Source organism: Lottia gigantea (assembly GCF_000327385.1).
Source record: "Lottia gigantea unplaced genomic scaffold LOTGIsca_20, whole genome shotgun sequence".
Lineage (NCBI taxonomy): Eukaryota > Metazoa > Mollusca > Gastropoda > Lottiidae > Lottia > Lottia gigantea.
In genome coordinates, this window is record NW_008708401.1 from 1581465 (window position 1) to 1604422 (window position 22958).

The 22958-nt window shown below is 31.4% G+C and overlaps 4 protein-coding genes across 4 annotated transcripts; 1 reads left to right on the forward strand and 3 right to left on the reverse strand.

Annotated features, from left to right (window-relative positions):
• Window positions 1-154: 154 nt before the first annotated feature.
• On the forward strand, window positions 155-1728 carry LOTGIDRAFT_159400 (hypothetical protein; the record flags this gene model as incomplete). The annotated part of the gene is made up of 5 exons (XM_009053718.1): window positions 155-179; window positions 547-638; window positions 933-1111; window positions 1256-1337; window positions 1690-1728. 5 exons carry the CDS (start codon window positions 155-157, stop codon window positions 1726-1728), a joined length of 417 nt encoding a protein of 138 aa, XP_009051966.1.
• A 2777-nt stretch (window positions 1729-4505) lies between these two features.
• On the reverse strand, window positions 4506-7805 carry LOTGIDRAFT_159401 (hypothetical protein; the record flags this gene model as incomplete). Its single annotated transcript, XM_009053719.1, has 7 exons — window positions 4506-4804; window positions 4989-5084; window positions 5418-5591; window positions 5819-5900; window positions 6847-6933; window positions 7273-7373; window positions 7685-7805. 7 exons carry the CDS (start codon window positions 7803-7805, stop codon window positions 4506-4508), a joined length of 960 nt encoding a protein of 319 aa, XP_009051967.1.
• A 1555-nt stretch (window positions 7806-9360) lies between these two features.
• Window positions 9361-18520, reverse strand: LOTGIDRAFT_214222 (hypothetical protein; the record flags this gene model as incomplete). Its single annotated transcript, XM_009053720.1, has 14 exons — window positions 9361-10336; window positions 10466-11498; window positions 11958-12085; window positions 12421-12550; window positions 12848-12937; window positions 13191-13269; window positions 13374-13441; window positions 13724-13842; window positions 14058-14102; window positions 14328-14505; window positions 14935-15041; window positions 15315-15387; window positions 17872-18047; window positions 18320-18520. 13 exons carry the CDS (start codon window positions 18518-18520, stop codon window positions 11339-11341), a joined length of 1554 nt encoding a protein of 517 aa, XP_009051968.1. The 3' UTR covers window positions 9361-10336; window positions 10466-11338.
• Window positions 18521-22053: 3533 nt separating this feature from the next.
• Window positions 22054-22287, reverse strand: LOTGIDRAFT_59566 (hypothetical protein; the record flags this gene model as incomplete). The annotated part of the gene is made up of 1 exon (XM_009053580.1): window positions 22054-22287. A coding segment is annotated over one exon (234 nt), but the record flags the coding sequence as incomplete, so codon positions are not given.
• Between the last annotated feature and the right edge of the window lie 671 nt (window positions 22288-22958).

A 22958-nucleotide genomic window follows, 5' to 3' on the forward strand; every position in this document is an offset into this window, starting at 1 on the left:
ATCAGTATTACGTCCCTTGTCTATCTACTCTTCTTATGAAGGAGTTAAGAAAGTCGTGCGCTTCCGTTTCGTGGACAAGCCAACGTGACAGATATTTTATTTTCAAAACAAACTATACTTTCCTCAATATTTTAAATAACCACAGTCCTTCAAAATGATGAATGTAACCGATTTTCAGAGTAGGTGTATATTGTACACAGTCGACAGTCCTGTAAATAGCTCTATGTCTCTATTAGGCTATAGCCCATTGATGCGTACGACGTGCCGGGTAGAGTTGACAACTCACAGATATATTGTCTACTAAAAACCGTTTGCATGCCAGGATTATAGGTTCTGTTTGGTAATCCCTAATAGTATCAGAGAGAAATGCCTACCATATTTGTCGAAGACATTGCCATATTGCAGCCTTCATTGTGTGAAGGATCTTGTCTTAACTTTTGTTGCAATACCCTAAAACCCACATTTTTATAAACCTGAGAAAAAAAAAAATTAACTCTTGCCTTGATGGACAAACAAATAATAAATCTAAACCTTTTTTTATTTCAGAAATTGGTGTAGGTCTTGCAGGATTTGGTGTTGCATTCTTGTTTTTAGGAGTTGTGTTTCTGTTTGATAAAGGACTTTTAGCCATAGGAAATGTATGTTCACCTTTTATACACTTAATTAAGCTCTGCGAATTAAGTTTCACATTTCTGCCAAATGGTGCACTCATTAAGTCTTTTCCAGTATTTTTGACCCTATGAGGTCATGCCTAAAATGATTTTGATAAGCTTACCATACACTCAAATTTTTGCAAGTCCTATATTGTATTTGCTAAATCAATAAAGTTTTAGTGATGATTTGATTTTTATAAAGATTTTAGGCTACAAGGTAGGCTACTAAATGAATAATTTCAGTTGAAAATGTTTAATATTTGTATTTGTTTATTTCAGATTTTGTTTATATCTGGGTTAGCATTTGTGATAGGTTTGGAAAGAACTTTCAGATTTTTCTTTCAAAGACATAAATTAAAAGCAACAGGGTTTTTCTTTGGTGGCATATTGATAGTATTGATAGGTTGGCCAGTTGTTGGCATGTGTTTAGAAGTTTATGGTTTCTTTTTACTCTTTAGGTAAGTGTTCTCATTTAATTCACATGAATAAACCTGTGTCAGCCTCCTTGACTCTTCAAAAGAGATGAGAAACGTGATAGGAAGGAGGTCTTTATCTTAAAATACAATATTAATATTAATTTTGAATATTTTTTCATCTTTCAGTGGTTTTTTCCCAGTAGCAATCAATTTTTTACGGAGAGTTCCAATAATAGGTACCATATTATATTTACCTGGTATTAGATCGGTAAGTATTTTCTGATCTCATCAATACAACCGGTTTGGGTTATACTTGCTATATAGTTAATCCTAGTCAGAATGATTGTGTTAAATATAAAAATATTGGTGGAATACTTCAAAATAACACTATTTCTGACATTTCTCGGCAAACTCATTGAAAAAAATGTTCATCAGAGATTACTTCACTAATTATGCAAGTCTAAAATTTTATAAATTTGACATCTTTTTCTAATTGAGCTCATTCATGCTGCCAACATATGTTTCAATGTACAATCCTCATGAGACTGCTTTTGGACTTTAGATATATTAGAGTGTATTATTTCATTAATTATATTATTTGATATATCTATTTATTTCAGTTGGCAGATCGACTTGGTGAATCTAATTCAATGGTATAACGTAACTTTTTAGTATCTCAATCTTAAATTATTATTCTTTATATGGCAATTATTATTCACTTGTTGCCTTGTTCTCGACATGGAACCTGATATTCACTTACAAAATTGTTGACTTCAAAGCAGAATTCTAAAGCTTTAAAACTTGAACTCAGAATTAATAGTCAATATCTTTGAATACTGACTCACAGTCTTGATTAATTAAGTATAAGACTAATCCTCACAACGGTTAGTTCTCTATTTACTGGTGTTGATAAAGTTAATCATGAAATCAAATCTAATTTTATTGGAATATGTTAGTTTTCACTGAAATATCTGGTAAAATTCTGTACTGGTTTTCAAATTTCCCAGACTCTAATTTCCAGATTCTTCTGTTGCCAATACATTAGCATGTGTAATTTCCATGATCCTTTTTATCAGCTCTGATGTAATAATTGTGTCTGAAAACTGCACTAAACCATTTCAACACTGATTAATATATGAACTGGCTGTGATTCATCATATGCTATTTAAGCCATATTACTTGGGAGTTCAGGGATTATGACACTCAGTGTTCACCGGGTTAACATATTTGGTCTCTTGTTTGTTAAAACATAAAGTAATCTGGAAATTGAGCACAACAGAAATATGGACATCTACTTTCAGCTTTTATAAAATGTTTCAGTGGAAAAAACGTAACCTATATCCCATTCAGAAACAATGAATTTAGATTCATGAAACTGTCAAAAGAGAATGAATGCAACGCTATTATTCTTTTGTTTTTCTACCTATAATTTATGCGTGCGAACAATATTTCTTTAATGAATGTGAACATTGTATACTAGTCTATTATGAACGCTTGTCAGGTTAACATTTGATAACTGAGTGACAACTAAACTTAAAAGTTGATATTATACCAGAAAAATGGAAGTCACAAAATTCTTAAAACTATTCTGTGAAAGGGTCAGTCTAGACACCTCTCAGTACTGCACTCAGACTGATTGAAGATAAATAATTAATATTAATAATTTGAGCCTGTTATTCAGCCTGTGATGTTTGTATGAACGATTTATAACAATATAATATATCATGTGTAAATGTAAATTTTATCATATTGTCATTTGTAAATATTATTTTATTGTTGTAAATATGTACAATATATACAAAGTCTCATGTTGCATAGAATTTTCGTGTTATTTATTTCTTGGTGTGGTTTTCTGTCAATAATAATTCCCTATTAAGTGACCTCCCATAAAATTTTAAGTCCAAATTGGGTTTGGACATTGTAAAGAAGTTTTCGAAAATTTTCTATGTGTGTTGGGGACACTGATAGAATCAATTTGTACCATTCAGTTGTCTATGGTTCTTGCAACTCTACTTAAACTTATCTTTTATGATGCTATGATAAACTAGAACAAAAGTGACGTAATGAAACACTTACGTTTCAGTGAAATTACAAGAAACAGACATCTTGACTAATTATTGATACGAATCGATGCTATCAGTGTCCCCAATATACATACAACATTTAGAAAACCTCTTTACAATCCTTTAAGGAGGTATCCATTCTGAAAGAGTCTCAAAATTTTATGCATCCAGTTCTTTACATCTACCAAAAACTTCTCTTTAATTTAACAGGATAATGTTTAGTTCAACTATTTACATTGTAAGTATCTTTCTTAATAATCGTGGTACTGGTTAGTAAAAACATTCAAATTTTGATTTTAAAAGAGGGAGGGGAATCAGGTTAACTTACTCTTCAAGTCTGAGATTCCAAGAGGCTTATGCCTAGATCAAAGAAACATGGAGAGTCAACCTCATTCCCTGTAGACATGTGGGTACAGCCATTTATTTTATAGCAAATGCAACTTGTTTTTATTTTCTCTCATGTTAACAATACCTAAAAACATTGAAACTCAAAAAAACATAACATAAACTTCAAGGTTTGATTTATTGATATCCTGAAAGAAATTCTGTTGTACTCCTGATTAAATTCAAATAAGCTCCATCAGTTATACAAATAGATAAAGGCTGTTCTTTAAAGATACAATGGTTTGGTGTTGGGAAAGGTGGTGGTAAAACTAGAGAATCTGCATTAATAAATTCTTTTACATCAATATTTCTTTAATATCATTATTTGAGCTAGTTTGATGAATTTAAAGAGATTTAGAATTCTAATTACTAGTTGGTGGAACTTAAGGTACACATTTAAGATAATATCTGTATCATTTTTCTTCAGGATTGCAAATATAATTCAGAAGACTACAATGTGGCAGGTGGTCAACCTATTCCAGATGTCCATATACAACTGCCTTTGAGATTTTATGTGTGAATTAATTCAGAGTGTTTGTATGAATGAAGATTAGATGTTGCCCACATCAGATTTCCCATCTTAACAATATCAAGTTATTACAAACTTTGTACTTATACCTTGACTGCTATTGTCACTTATCTTGTATCATGGCAATTTGTAAACGAAGTGATTTGATTGGATTGTATGCTATCGTATAAGCTGGCATACAATCTAATCAATATAGCTGCATTTCATAATACAAGAATAGTGGCTATTGCAAAGTTCGTAATAGCTAGACATTGTAACATTCACTTGTCCAGTAGTTGTATTGTTTTGTTTAGCAATAAAACATGACAAAAAATATTTTCTGTTATTACAACACAATAGAGGGCATCAAGTCTTCACTGACACAAATTGAGAAACCATATATCGTGTCTTTTTAACTAACCAAGGGCAACAACCCTATAACAGTTGATCAGGTTGACACATAACTATTATAACTATAATACTATCTGTATTCATCACCACAGTCACCAATCAAACTCATTAAATTCTGACCTTTCTTAATCACACACTCAATTTTATCTCGATCACTTTGTGTTAACTTGAGATGAAAAGTTTGGAGGTTATTATTAATATGTTGACAACCAGGAACACCTAATCTGCACCCAATAATAACACCACCTACACCTGGTTCATCTAGTATATACCTAGTAGCTATGTTAGATATCTTGACATTATGTTGTTTAGCTATGGTATCTAATGTTTGTAGCAGTTCTTGAAATAATGCCCATCCACCCCAAGTATCTGGAAAAAAAAAACAAGACAGTTTACATTACATTTATCTCGACAACTATTTAGTTTGCAATCCTTAAACATGTATATATTTAGTATGCTTATCATATTTTCCAATAGTTTCGCTATAAAATCTATTTCAAACTATTCATTATAACTATGAATATTTGTTATCTGTGTATAACATAGATCATACCTATCATTCTTTTATATTTACTTAAAGATGCAGTATTCAACTCTGATCTGGTTGGTTCAGGTTTATTTAGGTACTTTTCACTCAATAATCCACCACCTACACCAAGCAAAGTATAATGAAATTGTTTCAATAAAATGTAATATGACATTAGATACCCAATAAATTTACATGGTATTTCTTTACTGTGGGACAATGGACAACTTCAATCTAAATCACAGCTACCTATATCACTTTTCACATTATAAAATCCTATTCTGGATTCATGTTCAATTTAATAGACATTTATGTTGTAATATCTGTATTGCTGATTTGTTTGTTTGCGAAAACAATAATTAGGGTCTGGAAAATCAAGTTGATCTTTTAACAATTCAATTAAAGGTGGCTAATTTGAATTCAATTAAAAATTTCTTTTAATATAGCTAAACTTACATAATGTTCCGTATGTTAAAAGTTTGATGTTATTTTTAACACAGAAATCTGCCATTTTTACACTGGGTCTCATATCTACCAGAGAATACTGAACTTGATTACTTGATAGATTTATTCCTTCTTCTTTCATTCTCATCATTCTGGCTGTATCAAAATTAGTCAGTGAAACTTCACCTGCAATTTGTTTAGAAAAATATTTGTAATAAATCTGTGTGACATTCTGGGTATTAAAGGGTGGTATTTGAGTGACTTTCGACTATAAGCACAACGAAAAAACTAACATATAGGCCAAAACTTAAACATTCTAAATCATACTTAGTCTAAAAACTAACCAATTGCCTTACAGTATTTCCTGAAATTAGATTTTGAGAATAAGATAAGATAAATTTGAACACCTTTACCTATAAGACCTTCAGTTTTTAGATCTTGTAAATGTTTCATAGCCTCTAGATATCTCTCATCATTATAGTCCCACCAGTGAAACTGAATACAATCTAATTTATTAACATTCATTTACTTCATAGAACTTCTTACAGCTGATTCTACAACCTACAACATGTCAAAAAATTAACAGCTGATTCTACAACCTAGATTATATAAAAAATAACAACTGATTCTACAACCTAGACCATGTAAAAAATAACAGCTGATTCTACAACCTAGACCATGTAAAAAATAACAGCTGATTCTACAACCTATAACATGTACAAAATAACAGCTGATTCTACAACCTAGATTATATAAAAATATAACTGATTCTACAACCTAGACCATGTAAAAAATAACAGCTGACTCTACAACCTACAACATGTCAAAAATAACAGTTGACTCTACAACCTAGAACATGTAAAAAAATAACAGCTGACTCTACAACCTAGACCATGTAAAAAAAATAACAGCTGATTCTACAACCTAGATGATATTAAAAATAACAGCTGATTCTACAACCTACAACATGTCAAATTAACAGCTGATTCTACAACCTGGACCATGTAAAAAAAGAAATAACAGCTGATTCTACAACCAAGAAGATGTAAAAAATAACTGCTGATTCTACAACCTGGAAAATGTCAAAAATAACAACTGATTCTACAACCTAAACCATTTAAAAACAATAAATAACAGCTGATTCTACAACCTAAACCATTTAAAAACAATAAATAACAGCTGATTCTACAACCTAGAAAATGTAAAAAATAACAGCTGAATCTACAACCTAGAAAATGTCAAAAATAACAGCTGATTCTACAACCTGGAAATTGTAAAAAATAACAGCTGACTCTACAACCTGGAAATTGTCAAAAATAACAGCTGGCTCTACAACCTAAAACGTAGAAAAAATATTCAGGATGTGGATTTAACTAGATCTGATAACCAAGCTCTGAAGGATTTGTGATACATGATAGTACATATTAAAAAAAATAGTTACCTGTCGTGTCATAGGGCCTGGTCTAGGTACAAACTTACTTAAACCCTGAACATTTTTCACAGCATCTTCTCCTCTTGCTTTCTTCAGCTACAAAACAGATTTTTCATTTCCTTACCTGATAGTCAAACAAAGAGGGACACAAATTGTTCTAGCCTGTGCATGTGTACTCAGGAGATTAATGGTTTTTATTTGCATCTATTGCTATCAGAGTCCCAGACACATAAAAGAGGATCATGTAGTTAACAATACAGTGTTGGATACAATTCAAATTCATTTAATTAATTATTAGATGAACTTACTCTATGCTTTTGATTTGTGCCTACACCGCTAACGGATGACGTTGATAATGACTGTAGTGTCTATATTTGTCAAAAATCTAAACCTAATGTCTACAGAATGAATAAGCTGATCAAATGAATAGCCTACCTTAGCCAGAAAGCGACCATATATAACTTCAGCAGGGCCGTATATATCGGCCATGTCAAATGTAGTTAAACCAGCATCATAATAATCTATCATTTCATTGACTAAAATAGAAAGTTATAAAATTAATCTGTAGGCTATCAAAATCATGTGTTATCATGACTAAATAGGTTGAAAACCAGTGGCAGTGCCAGCCTCTGGGAACTGGGGATACAATAACAGGGCAAGTTGACTTAATGAAAAGGAGGGGGGATAAGTGTCTTCAATATAGCATGCAGAGGCAATCTGGAGATGTTATTAAGATTATAGAGTGAAAATGAATTGACAGATAAATTTAACAGCCTATAACCATGTAACCAATGAATGGCAATGCTGAAAAAAAGACATCTTCAGAATAACTCAGTACACTGCTCACCTGCTTTGTCAACATCAATGTGTCCATGTGCACCAGATACCTGCCACATTCCATTTAAGATACGACATATCTCCAAACCGCCTGTTAAAATCGTTTTGCTTACACCCGGTAGCGAAGCCATTTTCTCAAGAAAAAAGTATCAGAAAGGGCACCAAAAGATCCTAATTCGTGTAATTACTTGCAATACACCACTACAATTTTCTATCCTCCTAAATTTAAAGCGGCGACATTAAATGTGTCTGCTTTCTTACTAGGTCTTGTTATGTAACATTTTAGTTTGATGTTATGAAACTGATTTTATTGTTTACGTCGGTCGCCATTTTATGATCATGTGATGTAGCACGTGATGTTTCAGAGATAGTCCGAAATGTTCTTACAACATTATTATTGCATTCTTGTCTTAGCCCGAAAAACTTGCAACTTCTGACCTGCGTTTAATGCGCCAGCATGGTTTCATTTTCTGATGCCTATTCATAACAAATACGTGGGCATCACTTGCGCTACATGGGACTTTTGTTGACCTGTCACTTTCAGTAGATTAACATGTGTAATGAAATGATTTAGAGTTTTTTTACTTCCTACTTTTCTGCACCTAATTTGGCTAATGAAGTCGAGCAACGCAACGCTATGCAGAGTGGATTTCAATTTCAAACTGTGGACAGATCTCTAACATGCACAGCCTGTTGCACATGTGATCTCAGTTTATTGTCTCATTAACAACAAGAAGCTTTTTCCATGTCAGCGCATCCAACCTGCACCAATAACAGAAACTTGGTTGAAAATATGGAAGTTTTATCTCAACCTATGCAGGAATTGAACCCTGGTTGACCATTCCGAAGGTTTTAAACCCCTGGATCCTCATGTAAATGATAGTAAAAAAATATTTTTCTGCATTAATTAAAATCTGTTTTATTTTGTAAATAAAAATCACAACAGTTATACAATGACTTGCTCAATAATCAACATGATGATTATTTATACTATACATGTATTGGTAATTAAAATATGGGATGACTGGATGATGAAGACTTTAAATACTGGTTAACATGGGATTAATGTCAGACAGATATTGAAATGACCAAGCTTTGCTCACAATGATTTCAGTGTAACTTAATTTGTACAGGGAGATAAGAAAATAAAAAAATTGCAATTCAAACTTCACGTCCTAGGTCATTAGTACCTTTACTGGTCAGCATCCTATGAAAACCAGCCTTTCATTTTGCCCAGCATACATTGCTTTTTCTCCGAGCAATAATGTTTATCACATTTATGACAATGTCTATTGCAGAGTGTTATTTATTTCATTTTGTGGTGGGTCCTGTCGTTTAGTTAAACATTCAAAGGTTTATTTTTGTTATATAATAAATAATAAATTGTATAATATAAGTGTAAAAACACAGTTTAAAAAGGTAAGTTTGATATATAAAATTTAACGGGGATCAACATAAATTGCAATGAATCAATCATGTAACTTATAATTCATGATAAAACATGAAACAATTGTTAGGTTATCTCTTGGCTAAATGATAGTGCCGGAAACTGAATTCATTTACTGATTAATTCCTGGTAAAGGCGATATGTTGAGATTAATATATTGTTTCACTCATTTAACAGTACTTCATATACATTTCATTAATTACGCTTTAATATTTGTGATAAATTGAAGAATTTTCTATGAAGTTTAAACCATAAACGTGGTGAGTTAAACTTAATATTACTGAGAAGATTATTCTCATCAAAGATTATCTCAAATCAGTATTTTCTGTTGGTTCAGTGGGCAGTCTGTTCAAAGGGGTTTCACTGTAACTAATATTTACTAAATGGATATTTAGTATGATTGATAAATGAATATATATTTTATAAAATCATAATGCTTTACAAAAGATTTTAAATAAAAGTGATGAATATTTTTATAATTATATCAGGTTTTCAACTCATAAATATTTTGGCTAAATTCTAATTAAAAAAATATTATCATTAAGAATTTACCAAAAATCATATTTACAAGCATAAAAAATTTTTTTGAGTCATAAAGATACAAGTTAAAGAGATTGTAAAAAGGTTATATTAATTTTTTAAGTGTATCACTGATAGCATTGATTTGGACCATTTCAATTTTCTGTGATTTTTGTAATTGTTTGTTTAGAAAACCTCTTTACAATCACTTTGCAGTAAAAATATATATATATATATATAAATATTATAGCTAATGATATTTTTTGGTGGGCTTCTTTATAAGCAAATGACTATAGCTTTTGTAAAAGAAAATGACTTGTTTTTAATCATTGTTTCTACCAAAAGATAGTCTATTTAAATAATTAATGAAAATATCATGAAATTTTTTAGAAGAATTTGTCTGTGGTCACTGAAACTACATAACCAATAAAACAAAACAGCATATTTCACAAATGACTACCACAAAATTAAGAAACATTTAAAAAAAATTAAGCTCAATACAAAATTATCAATCAAACACATAAATTATTCTCACTCACAAAAATTATTACAATTTGGGAATATGGCATCACAATACAAATATTATTATAGTCAAGAACTGTTAGAAACAAGCCAGGTTTTAGTTAAAACTCTATACCAAGAAATGGTTGTCACACCAATGACCTAAACTTGTGTATATTTAAACAATGTCCCAAACTCGTGTATATTTAAGCAATGTATATTTAAACAATGTACATTTAAGCAATGTATATTTAAACAATGTCCCAAACTCGTGTATATTTAAACAATGTCCCAAACTCGTGTATATTTAAACAATGTCCCAAACTCGTGTATATTTAAGCAATGATCCAAACGTGTATGTTTATTTCAACTTATGTATATTTAATCAAAATTCCAAAAATGTGTATATTTAATCAAAATTCCAAAAACGTGTATATTTTAGCAACGATCCAAACACGTGTATACTTAAGCAAAGATCCAAACCTTTGTATATTTATCCAAATGTGCATATTTAAAGCAAGATCCATATAGTGCTATTTAAGCAAAGAAGATAATGCACAATCAAGGATTAATCAAATCACAAAACAGAAGGAATAGTATTTGAAACTATACAATGTCAAACATGTATTCATAATTACCTCAAACAACATGGACTACTGAAGTTTAGAAATATACACAGATGTGCACAAATATCTGCTCAACTAAACCCAAGTTTAACAGCTTTGATATTAAAACAATAAACAGTCATGGCACTAAAGCTTCATTATAAAAACAAACAAATCTTGCTAAAAACACAATAGCTAAGATAAGATATGTTAAATCAGATTAGTCATACCGCCCATCTTTAATTCTTGATATCTTGAGATATTTATCAGAAGTCTGAGGTGGTAGGTTCATAATTAAAAACTTCATACTGGATAATCTAGTACCTACCAGGGGTAACAAATACAACAAAATAAACTTTAAAAATATAGAATCACAAATATCTGAAGTTTCATTAATGCTACGAATTACTGATATAGCATAATATATAACAATTAATATAGCAAAATAGTCGCTTAACAAATTGTTTTTCGTGTTGAGCAAAAATCACGCTAAAATATCAGCATTTTTTAACTTCATATAAGGGTGATATATTCATGCTACAGAAAAGGTCATTATTAGTTTGATTATGTTTGCTCACATAATTCTATATTATTATGTAGATCGTGCTAGCTTGGGTAATTTAGTAAATATAAAGGAAGCCCAGCCTAATAATAAGTTCCACAATGATTTAGCTATCGGAACCCGATTGATTATCAATCTCCATATCACCATAAATACTACAGCATTCATCAAAAACTGCATTCTCTGTAACCTACAATAAAATACAATTTCGTGTAGACATGAGAAAAAGTTCTATTTGTGCAACTTCAGTAGAGATGCAGGCTGAAAATAGGTCAGTTGTCTGAAGATCGCATTGCATGAAATTCTGAGTGACAACATGTTTTTTTAAGATAATATTTCTATTTTCTAAGTTTATATTAATTGATCAAATTATCATCTTTCAATATTCATTTATTAAGACTCAATAAATTAATTCAATGGGCGTCAGGCGTGTAGAAACATCACCGGCGTATCATGACATGATATTTATTGTCAAGAGTAGGGTCAGCACAGTTGATTGTTATTTACACATTGGTAATTATCCCTTGTCTTCATTAACCCAATACAAAGCATTTATTTCTTTACAATGTGACACATTTCACAGCTCAAATTTCAGTTCACACAAAAATGACAATCCAACAGTTAATCAAACATTTTTGGCTGAACTTACTTCTGTAAAGCTCTTCTAGCTCTAGGTAACTGTTCAGGATCTTCTTTTAATACAAATTGTTTAGCACCAAGACAATAGTTCTCCATATATTTACTCCATACTACTTTCTTTACATCAAAATCAAATGTCTACAAATAAATATAATACGTTAAAAATCTAGGAATTGTGTGTGTGAATAATTATGAAACTGATTGCAAATTACCTCTTAAGGCTTTCTAAACATTCTTAAAGAACTCATCTGATAAAAATTTTTCATATAAAATATTTATAGAAAGGATAATCTAAAAAAAACACTGTAAACAGCTTTAAAACATGACAAAAGAGGGCCATTTTACACAGAGTATTATACCAATATTGTATATTATATGACAAATAGCAGTGACACTTTGTACATTGTTCAAATCCTATTTATATTTACTGGATCAGTAAATTCAGAAAATTCATTTCGCATCAAATACATTACCTCTTTATCTTGTGGAGACATTTTATTTGCCAACATAAATATATTTTCATTAGAAAATTTCCATTCATTACTGGTAAAAAATTCTAAACTTTTGACAGCTTTCCATATTTTATCTTGAATCTTAACAAATCTACAATAGAAAGAAAGTAACTTGACCAGTGTTATATGGTGAATGGTGTTCCTGCAGTTATTTTAACAGAGTTCAATTCCAGCTATATAGATGGCAATAGCAGACTCATCATGATGATGTCTGAGTCTCATATTGCTAAAATAGAGCTGTACCAGCTGATAAAACTTTATTTCTTTTCAAATCTTTCATAAGCAGGAAAATTAATTATGAAAAATAAATGAAGTGGGTGTGCCTGCCAAATGATATTAAAAAATGATTCAAAAAAAACTAAGAAAATACAATTCATTGGTAACTTACACAGGTTTACGTCCCACAACCCATAAATAAAAATCCATAACATAAGCTGGTAACAAATGATCAAATATAACGTTAATATCTTTCCATAATCTGAAATCAAACAAAGCTGATGATTGGAAGAAAGAATTATAGAAAATTGTTCAAGGTATTATTGTTTATAAGTAAGGTCGAATCTCTGAATAATGTTGTTTATGAGCAATAAAGAATATTTGAAAAGATAAGAAAATTCTATGCAATGTTAATCCTGGACAAGGCCATTGTTCAGAAACTTTGTTTGTTCACCCAGTTTCTAAAGCTGAGAAATTAGAAATTGAGATTTGAGAAATAAGTGAACATAACTTACGAATATTTTGTAAATCTAGGATTAGGTATTCTAGCCAGCTCCATTGGATTCTTCATTAAATATTCATGTGACCAACGTTCTAAACATTAAAAAAAAATATATAAATTGATGGCTTGAAAACATCCTACCTCAATGGGCAACCTGAAAGCAAAACTGAACCATGATAAGTATAGATGGACTTACCAACTTGTCCCCATTTTAACTGGTTTATTTGCCCTGTGGTGTTATTAAATACTAACATTTTATCAGGCCTGAAACATACAGAGAACAGACATAAATAATAATTTGAAGACTTTTAATATCATTAAGTGGTACTGATGCTTGGTAAGGCACTGGATGGATAATACCTTTAGCAATTGGCCTAGGAAATCAAGAAACTAGTCGATAGGTTATGACTTTACGACCACCACATTTGTAAGAACTTGAACAGAGAACAGGCAACATAAACAATTGGTCTATAGGTAAATTTAAGGGGTATAATTAAAGAATTGAGATGACTACTGTCAAGGTTATATCTAAATAGAAAAACTCACTTATTAACTGCTGTATGCCATCCAACTGTGATCATTAAATTAGTAGCTATATCAACAGGTAAAATATCTGCTGTACCATGAAAATCACCTATCATCATCCTCAATACTCCTTTACCAATCTACAAAACATCAATACAATTAAAGTCCTTTACTTTACTGTAAGTTAATAGAAAAACAACAACAACCAGCCAAACAATGATTGCAATAGCAAGAAAATTTGTTGTTAAGTAGCAACTTTTAGAAAAATCTTCAACCAATTCTCAGTGTAATAAGATGTGGCCCTCTCCAGCTTCCATAATATATTCAATCTATGAAGTTCTAAACAAACACTTACTGCAACAAGTAAACCTGTAGGACCATTATAATTATCTACCCAACCCTAAAATACAAGGAGAAAATCCATTATTTACAAATAAAATCAAATCAATAATTATCTAGCAATAAAAACCAATATCAAATGTAGTGAACCTTAAAAACCTTTTACAATATGTTTTTTTTTTAAAGTTGTTTTTTTACTATGCATGAAAATAGCCTCATAATATATCATTTCTTCTCATACTGGCATTGCAGTTCTTGAAACATCAAAATATAAAATCCAACTTACAGGAAAGGGTTCTTTCCATGATGAACCAACAATAGAAGGTCTAACAATGGCTACTGGTAAATTCTTGGATTCTTGTGATAATAAATATTCAGCCATAGCTTTAGTGTAAGTATAGGTATTAGGTCTATCTCCTAATAATTTACCAGTTAAGGAGTTCATAGCTTCATTATCCATCCATCTTGAGGGGAGAAATGATGTTTATCAAAAACAATGCCATGTCTTACATTTTCATGGGGATTTTTTTGCTTCAACAGGAATGTCATATTTTTATATGGGGATAAAGAAGATGAAAAATTCAATACAGTGTGCAACGATTGAAAAATCTATTCATTTGGAATTCCACCAGTCAAGGGGTCATTAACGAGCACAACGATAACATACATAAAGCCTAAGAAATGTGATTTGCGATTTAAGGCATTCTTGTGAAAAGGTTTCAAAAAGCCCTTCACACAAGAGATTCCAAGGTTAGCAAATCCAGTCACAAAGTAGTATCAGGTGTTTTGGAAAGGTCTACATGAAGACTGCAGACTGACTCACTGGGAGAACAACTGTGGAGACATCATAGTCACACTGACAAGAAGACAATAAGATAAATAGTTAGACTTACTCAGCAGCATCTATTAATCTATTAGGATTCAATGGTGGATCATAAACACGTTCATCTATAAATTTCTTATCACAGTTAGCGTAGGCCGTAGACACATGGATTAAAGCCTGAAAAAATTCACATAAAAATCAGCTAAAAAAACAAATTCATCGAAATCAGAATACTACCTTATAAAAATCTATATCTTGCTCTTATTCTTCAACAATGCAACTTTGCTGAAAGAACATTTGGAAACAGACCGATCGACACAAACTCTCAACAAGCTTTGGTCTGATACACTTTCTGGGGGAAATCATATGAATGAATGTATCCTCAATTATAATGATATGACACCTGGGAAAACAATTTCAAATCCTCTCATACTAAAGAAGGCTACTCACTTTTAATTTGGTAAACTTATGACATAATTCTATTAAACTTTTAACACCTATAACATTCATCTGGAGGGAAAGCCTGGAAATATAAAATGAGAATGTCTTGGACTTGAAGTTTAAAATCATTGAGGTATGAACAAAGAGATATAGCAATGGCCAAGGCAGTTTGCCCGAAAGGTATGATTTCTTATAAAGAGCCTTTTTGTTGAATTTTTTAAATCATTGCATTAAAAGCAGACTATATATATGTCTGGTTATAGAACCACTATTGCCCCAGTTCCCAACCTGGGGTGTTTTCACTACCCTAGGGGTGTAGGACTAGGTTGTCAGGGGTGTGGCCAAATGGTGTAGGAGAAGAATTTATTTTGAATTGAGAGAGCACCTCACATCATCACATGCTGGAAATGTGGATCAGGAGTGTAAGGGCTGAAAAAGGTTGGGAACCACTGCTCTATTGTGACCTGGGTCACACAAAGCCATGTCATGTCAGATAACTTTCTTGGTCAACTGATTAGGTTATCAGTTTTAAACTTTATATAGCAGATTAACAACATTATTATAACACAGATGACCTTAGACCATTGAACAATGATTAGATCTGTAACTCTCAGACCACTATGGCTTCCCAAAGCAATTTTGTTCGTCCAAATACATTACACATAAAAATGATGCACAATTTGGATCAAAAAATGTCAAGAAACGTTTATCCTTGGTCAAAATTTTCATCAACTCTAAAACAGCCTATGACAAAACAGAGTTATATAACGTCCTCAGAAGTCAGAAGTCAGACTGTACTAAGACATTAGTAAATGTCAATAGAGTTATGTTCAAGCATTGAAACAATATAAATATATGTTACTAATTAGATTAGTAATGAATCGTTTGCTTTGATTATTAGTAATAGCATGTGTCATCATTACCTTTAATGTTGTCAAAGAATTGCTGAAAAATAATCAGTGAATGAATTCAGTTGCCAGTTTAGGTCAATTAACTAAAATTAGTCACTTCGGTACCTGATTTTGATGTATGTTGCCAGTTTATTGAATATTTTCTTCAACATATTATATTGTGATCAGGACAGGTCTTTTCAAATATGATGGTTTACAGAGGATACAGTTTAGAGTGGCGTTTCACTGTACATGTTTGTCTAGTATGCTTAATTCAATACACAACATGCATATTGCATCTTCACAATGTCAAGCTATTACGAACTTTGACTACAATAGCTAATGAAGGGATTATATGCTAGTTATTACAGCTAATCAGAGCCCTAGACAGAAAGACTGTTAACACAATGATTTGTTTACAGATCTTATATCGAGGCTGCTCTCTATTCGCTTGACATTGAACATTGTCATTTTGCGATTATCGTACCAGCGCAAATAATTCATGCTCTAAACAATCACACAGACCCAGTGAATATTAATGGATTTCATATTATTAGAATTCAATTAGCTCTATTTCAATCAAATTTCTTACAAAAGAACGAGATCATTATTTTCAACTTCAATCTACATTCAATTTCAACAAACATCTGTTTCAAATATGGAATTCAAAGTTAAAGGGACGTTTTCCTCTTCTAATTCTCATTCATAGATTTTCATTTCCCGGAGGCAAAATGGCAGCCAAGGAGGGAGGTTGATAAAACCTAAAACTCCTAGAAGGTAAATGAAACATTTCGAGAGTAACATTTTCGTACTACAAGCGCTTTATTCTCAACCTTTGACTTTCAATAGGGTTCATACTGAAGTCAAAACCAACTATTTCTCAAAATTTCGACAAAATCAATCAAGAATTTTGCCTTCTAGAGTGTTTATGAGCTTAATTTGACACGTATATAGGGAATAAGGGCATTTTTCTATTTTTTTGCTTTTAATATTAGGGTGATAATAAACAATTCTAGGCAGCTTAAGCTCAATTTTTGAAAAGAAAAATTACTAAGTAACATAAATTTATCATGTTATAAACCTATTATATTATATACCAGTATGGTTATAATAAATTACCAGTATCTACAAAATAATACTTACACTATGATTTATAAACAATGACAATAAATCAATATATTATCATTATTAATATTATATACATAAAATAAATTTTGTAACATAACAGATACATTTAATAAATTAACAGTTACATTTCATTTTCAAACAAAATACTACAGGTCGGAACTAATAAAATGTCAGAAAATTGGAGAAAAGCTTTTTGTACTTAGAGCATAAAGAAATTAAGTTTTGGAGAAAAGCTATTTGAAATTACAGAAAAAGTCGTTTTCGAATCAGAATAGAAAGCTGTTGAACTTAAGAAATGCCATTTGAAATTATAGAAAAGCCATTTGGAATTAATGAAAAGATATTTGAAATTAGGTAAAGCCATTTGTATTTAGAATAAAAGCCAAATTAAATAAGAGAAAAGCCATTTAACTGAGAAAAAAACACTAGAAATTGGAAATGAAATGAAATGAATGGAGTTTTACGTCCTACTTTTCTGACTAGAAATTTGAGAAAAGTTATGTTAATAAGAGGAAAAGCCATTTAAAAAAATCCACATCAAATTTTACCTGAGTTCTTCATCAAATTTAACAGTAGCAGCAGAATGAAAGACAACAGAAACAGATTGTGATAAAGTTGTGATATCCTCCTCTGATATTCCTAATTTTTTCTCTATGATATCACCAATAATTGGTTTCACTTTAGAGTTGATATCCACATTATCATTACGTAGTTTATCAAATAACTGAAAGTAGATCAGAAACAAATTAACTAACACCTCCAATGTTTGACTGCTTTAAATTATTTTTTGAAAAACATGTCTCCCTTTACACACAGATTTGTCAATATCTGTAATCCTCGTATTTTGAACTTCATTTGCTTATGGATTTTATTGAAAAATTGGACTATTAATATACCTAGATACAGTATTTTGATAAAAGCTAATTACCAAAAAGCATCAGTTTATTCGCAAAAAAAAACCCCCAAAAACAAATTACAAATATATTTCCTACTAACCTTTGATTTTAATAATGTGTCTAAACGTTCTGATACAGACTGGCCTCGTTTCGGTCGTATCAAAACATAAATACATTCAATATCAGGACATGAACGTAATAACTTCTCTAATAAAACTTTGCCCATAAACCCTGTACATCCTGTAATAAGTAGAGTCTGACCAGCGTAGAATTCCGGTATGGTAGGCGTAGTTCCAGACATCTTTGAGGTTGTTTCACTGTTTCTGTTTTCTTTCATTCAAACTGAAATAACAAATGTCACATCTGTTACTGGATGTGTGCATGAAATATATAGCTCTGCATCATTTAATTTACAAAAAATTCAATTTTATGTACCGTCCATAAAAAAGACCTTGTTTGAAAAACTATTTTGAACTTTAAAACGATAAAAGATTACATCGTCAATGTGAGTTGTAATGCAATTCTATAAATACCACTACCTGAAGACCTACCAACTCAAATGAAACTCACAACTTTAATGGATTGTAAAGAGGTTTCTAAATTTCTCCATTCACGTGACTAGCATTTAACATAAATTTTTCAATTTTATCTTGTATTACAAAAGTTTTGGTATTGATTTAGCAATTTAAATTTGTATAATGTCCACTGTTAATCAATATCCAAGAAGTTACCGTACATAAAAAAAAGCAAAAAAAAACTTCATAAGCTTAAAGAAACTCTTTATTTCTAAGCTGTGAGTAAAACTTTGAAATCCTGAAAATCATGTCAACATCATTAATATAGCAACGTTTATCTCTAGAGATTCATGCTCTATTTCTCAACTGAAAAGATCTTGGACGAGATTGTCATAAAATATTTAGATGAGAATATGTCATTCGTTTAAATTCGTACAGTCCCAGAAACGGATTTTTTTGTAGATTTCGCTATTTTGTAATAATGTTCTCAGCTCACTGTCGAAATTTTAACCCTCAAATCTATGTCTGATCAGAATTATCTGCATTAAAAAGTTAACGAGACAACCCGTTTTTCTTTACTCTGCCATATTATAAATAAAAAAGACATACAGAAATCGAAAGAGAAATTCTTAGTTTGAGGTATTTTTGAAGGAATTGTGCGATTTTTAAACATTATTTTCTAATACTTTTGAAGACTATTTACATATAAAATAAAGACCCAAATCAACCCCTGAAAATGGCAAACCTGTCCCTTTATAACATTGAGTATACCATACTTACAGCAAAATTTATCAAGAATTTTTGAGGAACAGTGTCCAGGAGCTTACCTAATTTGGCTTCTCCATTCTCCTATTGAGTGTTTACCAATCAATGACACACTGACCTTGCGTAAGGTGTGAGATTGAGTGATAACCTCAGTTAAATCATGATAATTATTACTTTACAGATAACCGGGTTACGTACGGTTAAGATAATTATTGATAATCAAGCCCTAAATAATTATTGAAGCCTACTTTTTAAACTTTTCAAAGTAAGATAAAAAAATTCTAATTATTGGATCACAATAGCCAACTGATGTTACTTTGAATTACTATACATCTCCTATTTTAGTATGATTTTGACAAATCGAGAAAAACAATGATCTACTCTATATGATATAATTGTTCAATTAACTTTAACAGCTACCTATATATTAGTAGAATGAAACCATAGGTCAAGACAACAGGGGCCAACTTCAAAAATGATATCGTACATGAAAACATCTGCGGTATTTATGGTTTCAGTATCAGTCTAGCAAAAACTACTTTACTTCCATATATACCGGTATTTCGTTTTTTTACTGAAATTTGGTCAAATTCTAACTTGACAGCATTATGTCTGCCAAGTTATATCTGTCAGAAGAAAACAAAATTTGGACAAGCCTCTCCATTTAAAAGTTATCAGTAAAATGTGACCAAAGTAGGAAAACAGTAAGCTTACACTACAGTAATACACTGATACAGGTAGGCTACTGTACAGGAAAACAGAAAGAAATATTAACACAATCATAGCCTATAACAGAACTAGGAAGAGAAAGTTTAGTATTGCGAAAGTCGGCCAAAGTTTTAATATAAAAATAAAAAACATAAATAATATATATTGTTTGGTTGCTAGGTACATACTAATATTACTATACTATAAATACAGATACAGTAATACACACAGCCACTACACTAATAATATTGATATCAATTTATACAAGAATGGCCTTGGCGTAGTAATGGCTATTTTACCCTCATACGATCACATGTTATTGGAATATTTGTTTACACACACGCATTTCAAAATCAAAATACCTTTTTTGACAGCACCTGTCTGTAACTTGCAATCTGTGTCGCTCTATAAAAAACGATAACATTTAATGCCCTTTATAATAAATGAGATTTGGCTTACTTACTTTTTTAATCGTTATTTGTCAGTCAGATAAATCTTGTTGGGCCAATAGTTAATCTGTAAGATTAATCTGGCGTGACTGTCAATGAAAAGGCGTCGCCATACCGGTGTCCAGTGCTGCCCTCTATTGTAAAGTAATAATTTGGAAAGATAATTTTTCTTAATTAAACAGAGTAGTTCCCCTTACACCAGTTTACAATAGCTATGCAATTTACAACATAGTAAGACAGGACTCACTCCACTAATTCATTTGCCATCTCTTCCCATGTTAAAACACGAAATTCAACCTTCTACAACTTTTTCCAGAAATCACGTTGAAAGCTTTCCAATATGTCGAATGAAAGCCTGAGCAATCCTTAATGCCTCATAAAAAATTCAATATATTATGATGATCATGAAAATTTCGAGCTTGTCCGTATAATCTAAATAGTCCACACCTGAGTATTATAGTGTGGAGGAGGGGGGGGGGGGGAATTGTGGAGGAGTGTATATTTCCAGGAGGGCCTGATTCTAACACTTTTTACGAACAGCAATTTCATTGAAAACCGTTTTTTTAATGTTCAAAATGATACCTGCAATCATAATAAAGTTTGCTATAAGGCTTCATTTATCAATATTATTGATGCATGACAATAGTAGCCTATTTAGATAGTAGAACTGCCTTTTGTGAGCTGGTTCGATATTCTTTAAAGAAGTCACAAACTAAACCGACCCAGAAGCGATCCATCGGCATTTTTTAAGATTATGATAAAAAAAACATTATCAAAAGTTTTTTTTTTTTTAATTATAAGAAAGCAATACAGAAAATAGACATTATAATAGCAGAAATGATAACTATATATTTCTTAGTAACTCAGGAACATATTGGATTTATGCATATATATCATAATAAACATTAGAATATTAACTTTAAACGATTACAATACGGTCTGTAATTATCATATGTCTAATATGTTCATAGCTCAGCAAGGTCAAAACACTTTCAACCCGATTAGCCCATTTAAAAAGTAGGACATTAGAAGACAGAGCCTTATCCTATACGTTTCATGTTATTGATAGGGAAATTATAAAGTAGGCTACTTAATAAAACAAAAACCTTATCAAATCTCGGTTTCTGGGAAATATCTTTTCCAGAAAATATCTTTTATTAAAATGTAGAAGTCGTTAAAATTGACTTAGAGCTCATTTCATGTTGCCCACAGGTGTGTCGGATTACTCCTCACCAGGACAGCTTTGTTGGAAATACGGATTATCTTTTCAGGATTTATTGGGTATTCACAAAGTTAGATAATAACTATTTTTGTTTGATACATTATTTGGTGATTATAATCAAATACTACAATGTCATGACTGCGTCTACAACATCAACACCACGATTCTTGTTCTGTGTCCTATAGACCGCGTCTACCTTTTCTTTACCCATACACAGCTTTATATAATTACAATTAGGGTACAGCCGGGCATGTTCATACCATGGATTATCAGTCGTTTGCCAATCCTTAAGTACAGTTCCACATGCGAAACATTCCACCGAATCCCCATATCCAAGATAATGGAATCCAGCATGAGCTAGTCGCCTGGCGTCTGTTTTTCCTCGCCAGTTTATAAATGTTTGTAACCGCACAGCCTCTTTTGAGAAATCCATGGCTTTGTTAAAGAATGACTATTATCACCAAGTACCAGTGTCCTGTAATGAAAGTGAAACTAGAAAATTTACAGAACAGATTCTCTGAAATAGATTTCGCAATCAAATAGAGTAAATTTCGGCAACCGGCGGAATCTATGTGGCAGTGTCACAGGCATCAAGACATCTTCTGTCGTGCAGAGACAAAGTGAGACGAATCGCTTGCAATTGGTGCAATTTACCGTGAAAGTTCATTCAGCGCTCTGCAACAGATTCAGCTCTACGGAAACTTCCGAGAATTGCAGAATGTCATTGGTGCCAACATGTAAAAACAAATTCTACGATAAAACTGTTCATTTTTTTTCATCTACATGGATCAGAAACCAATCTGGCTTTAGCTTCCCCACAAGAACGAAATTCAAGAATTAATTAATTCGAATGTTATCCCACAAGGAAAGCAACACTTTCGGACTAATTTACAATAACCTGATCAATGCAGATGAAAGTGGCAATATCTCGTAGTTATCTGGACTACATTAGGACTAGGCCTACCCGATTCTAATAATAAATATAAATAGCCTTGTTATAAAGTCTTTGAATGGCATTTAGCAATTGTGAGTACGATATATAGACATGCAGCTTTATGGAACAACAATCACTGGTTAAAG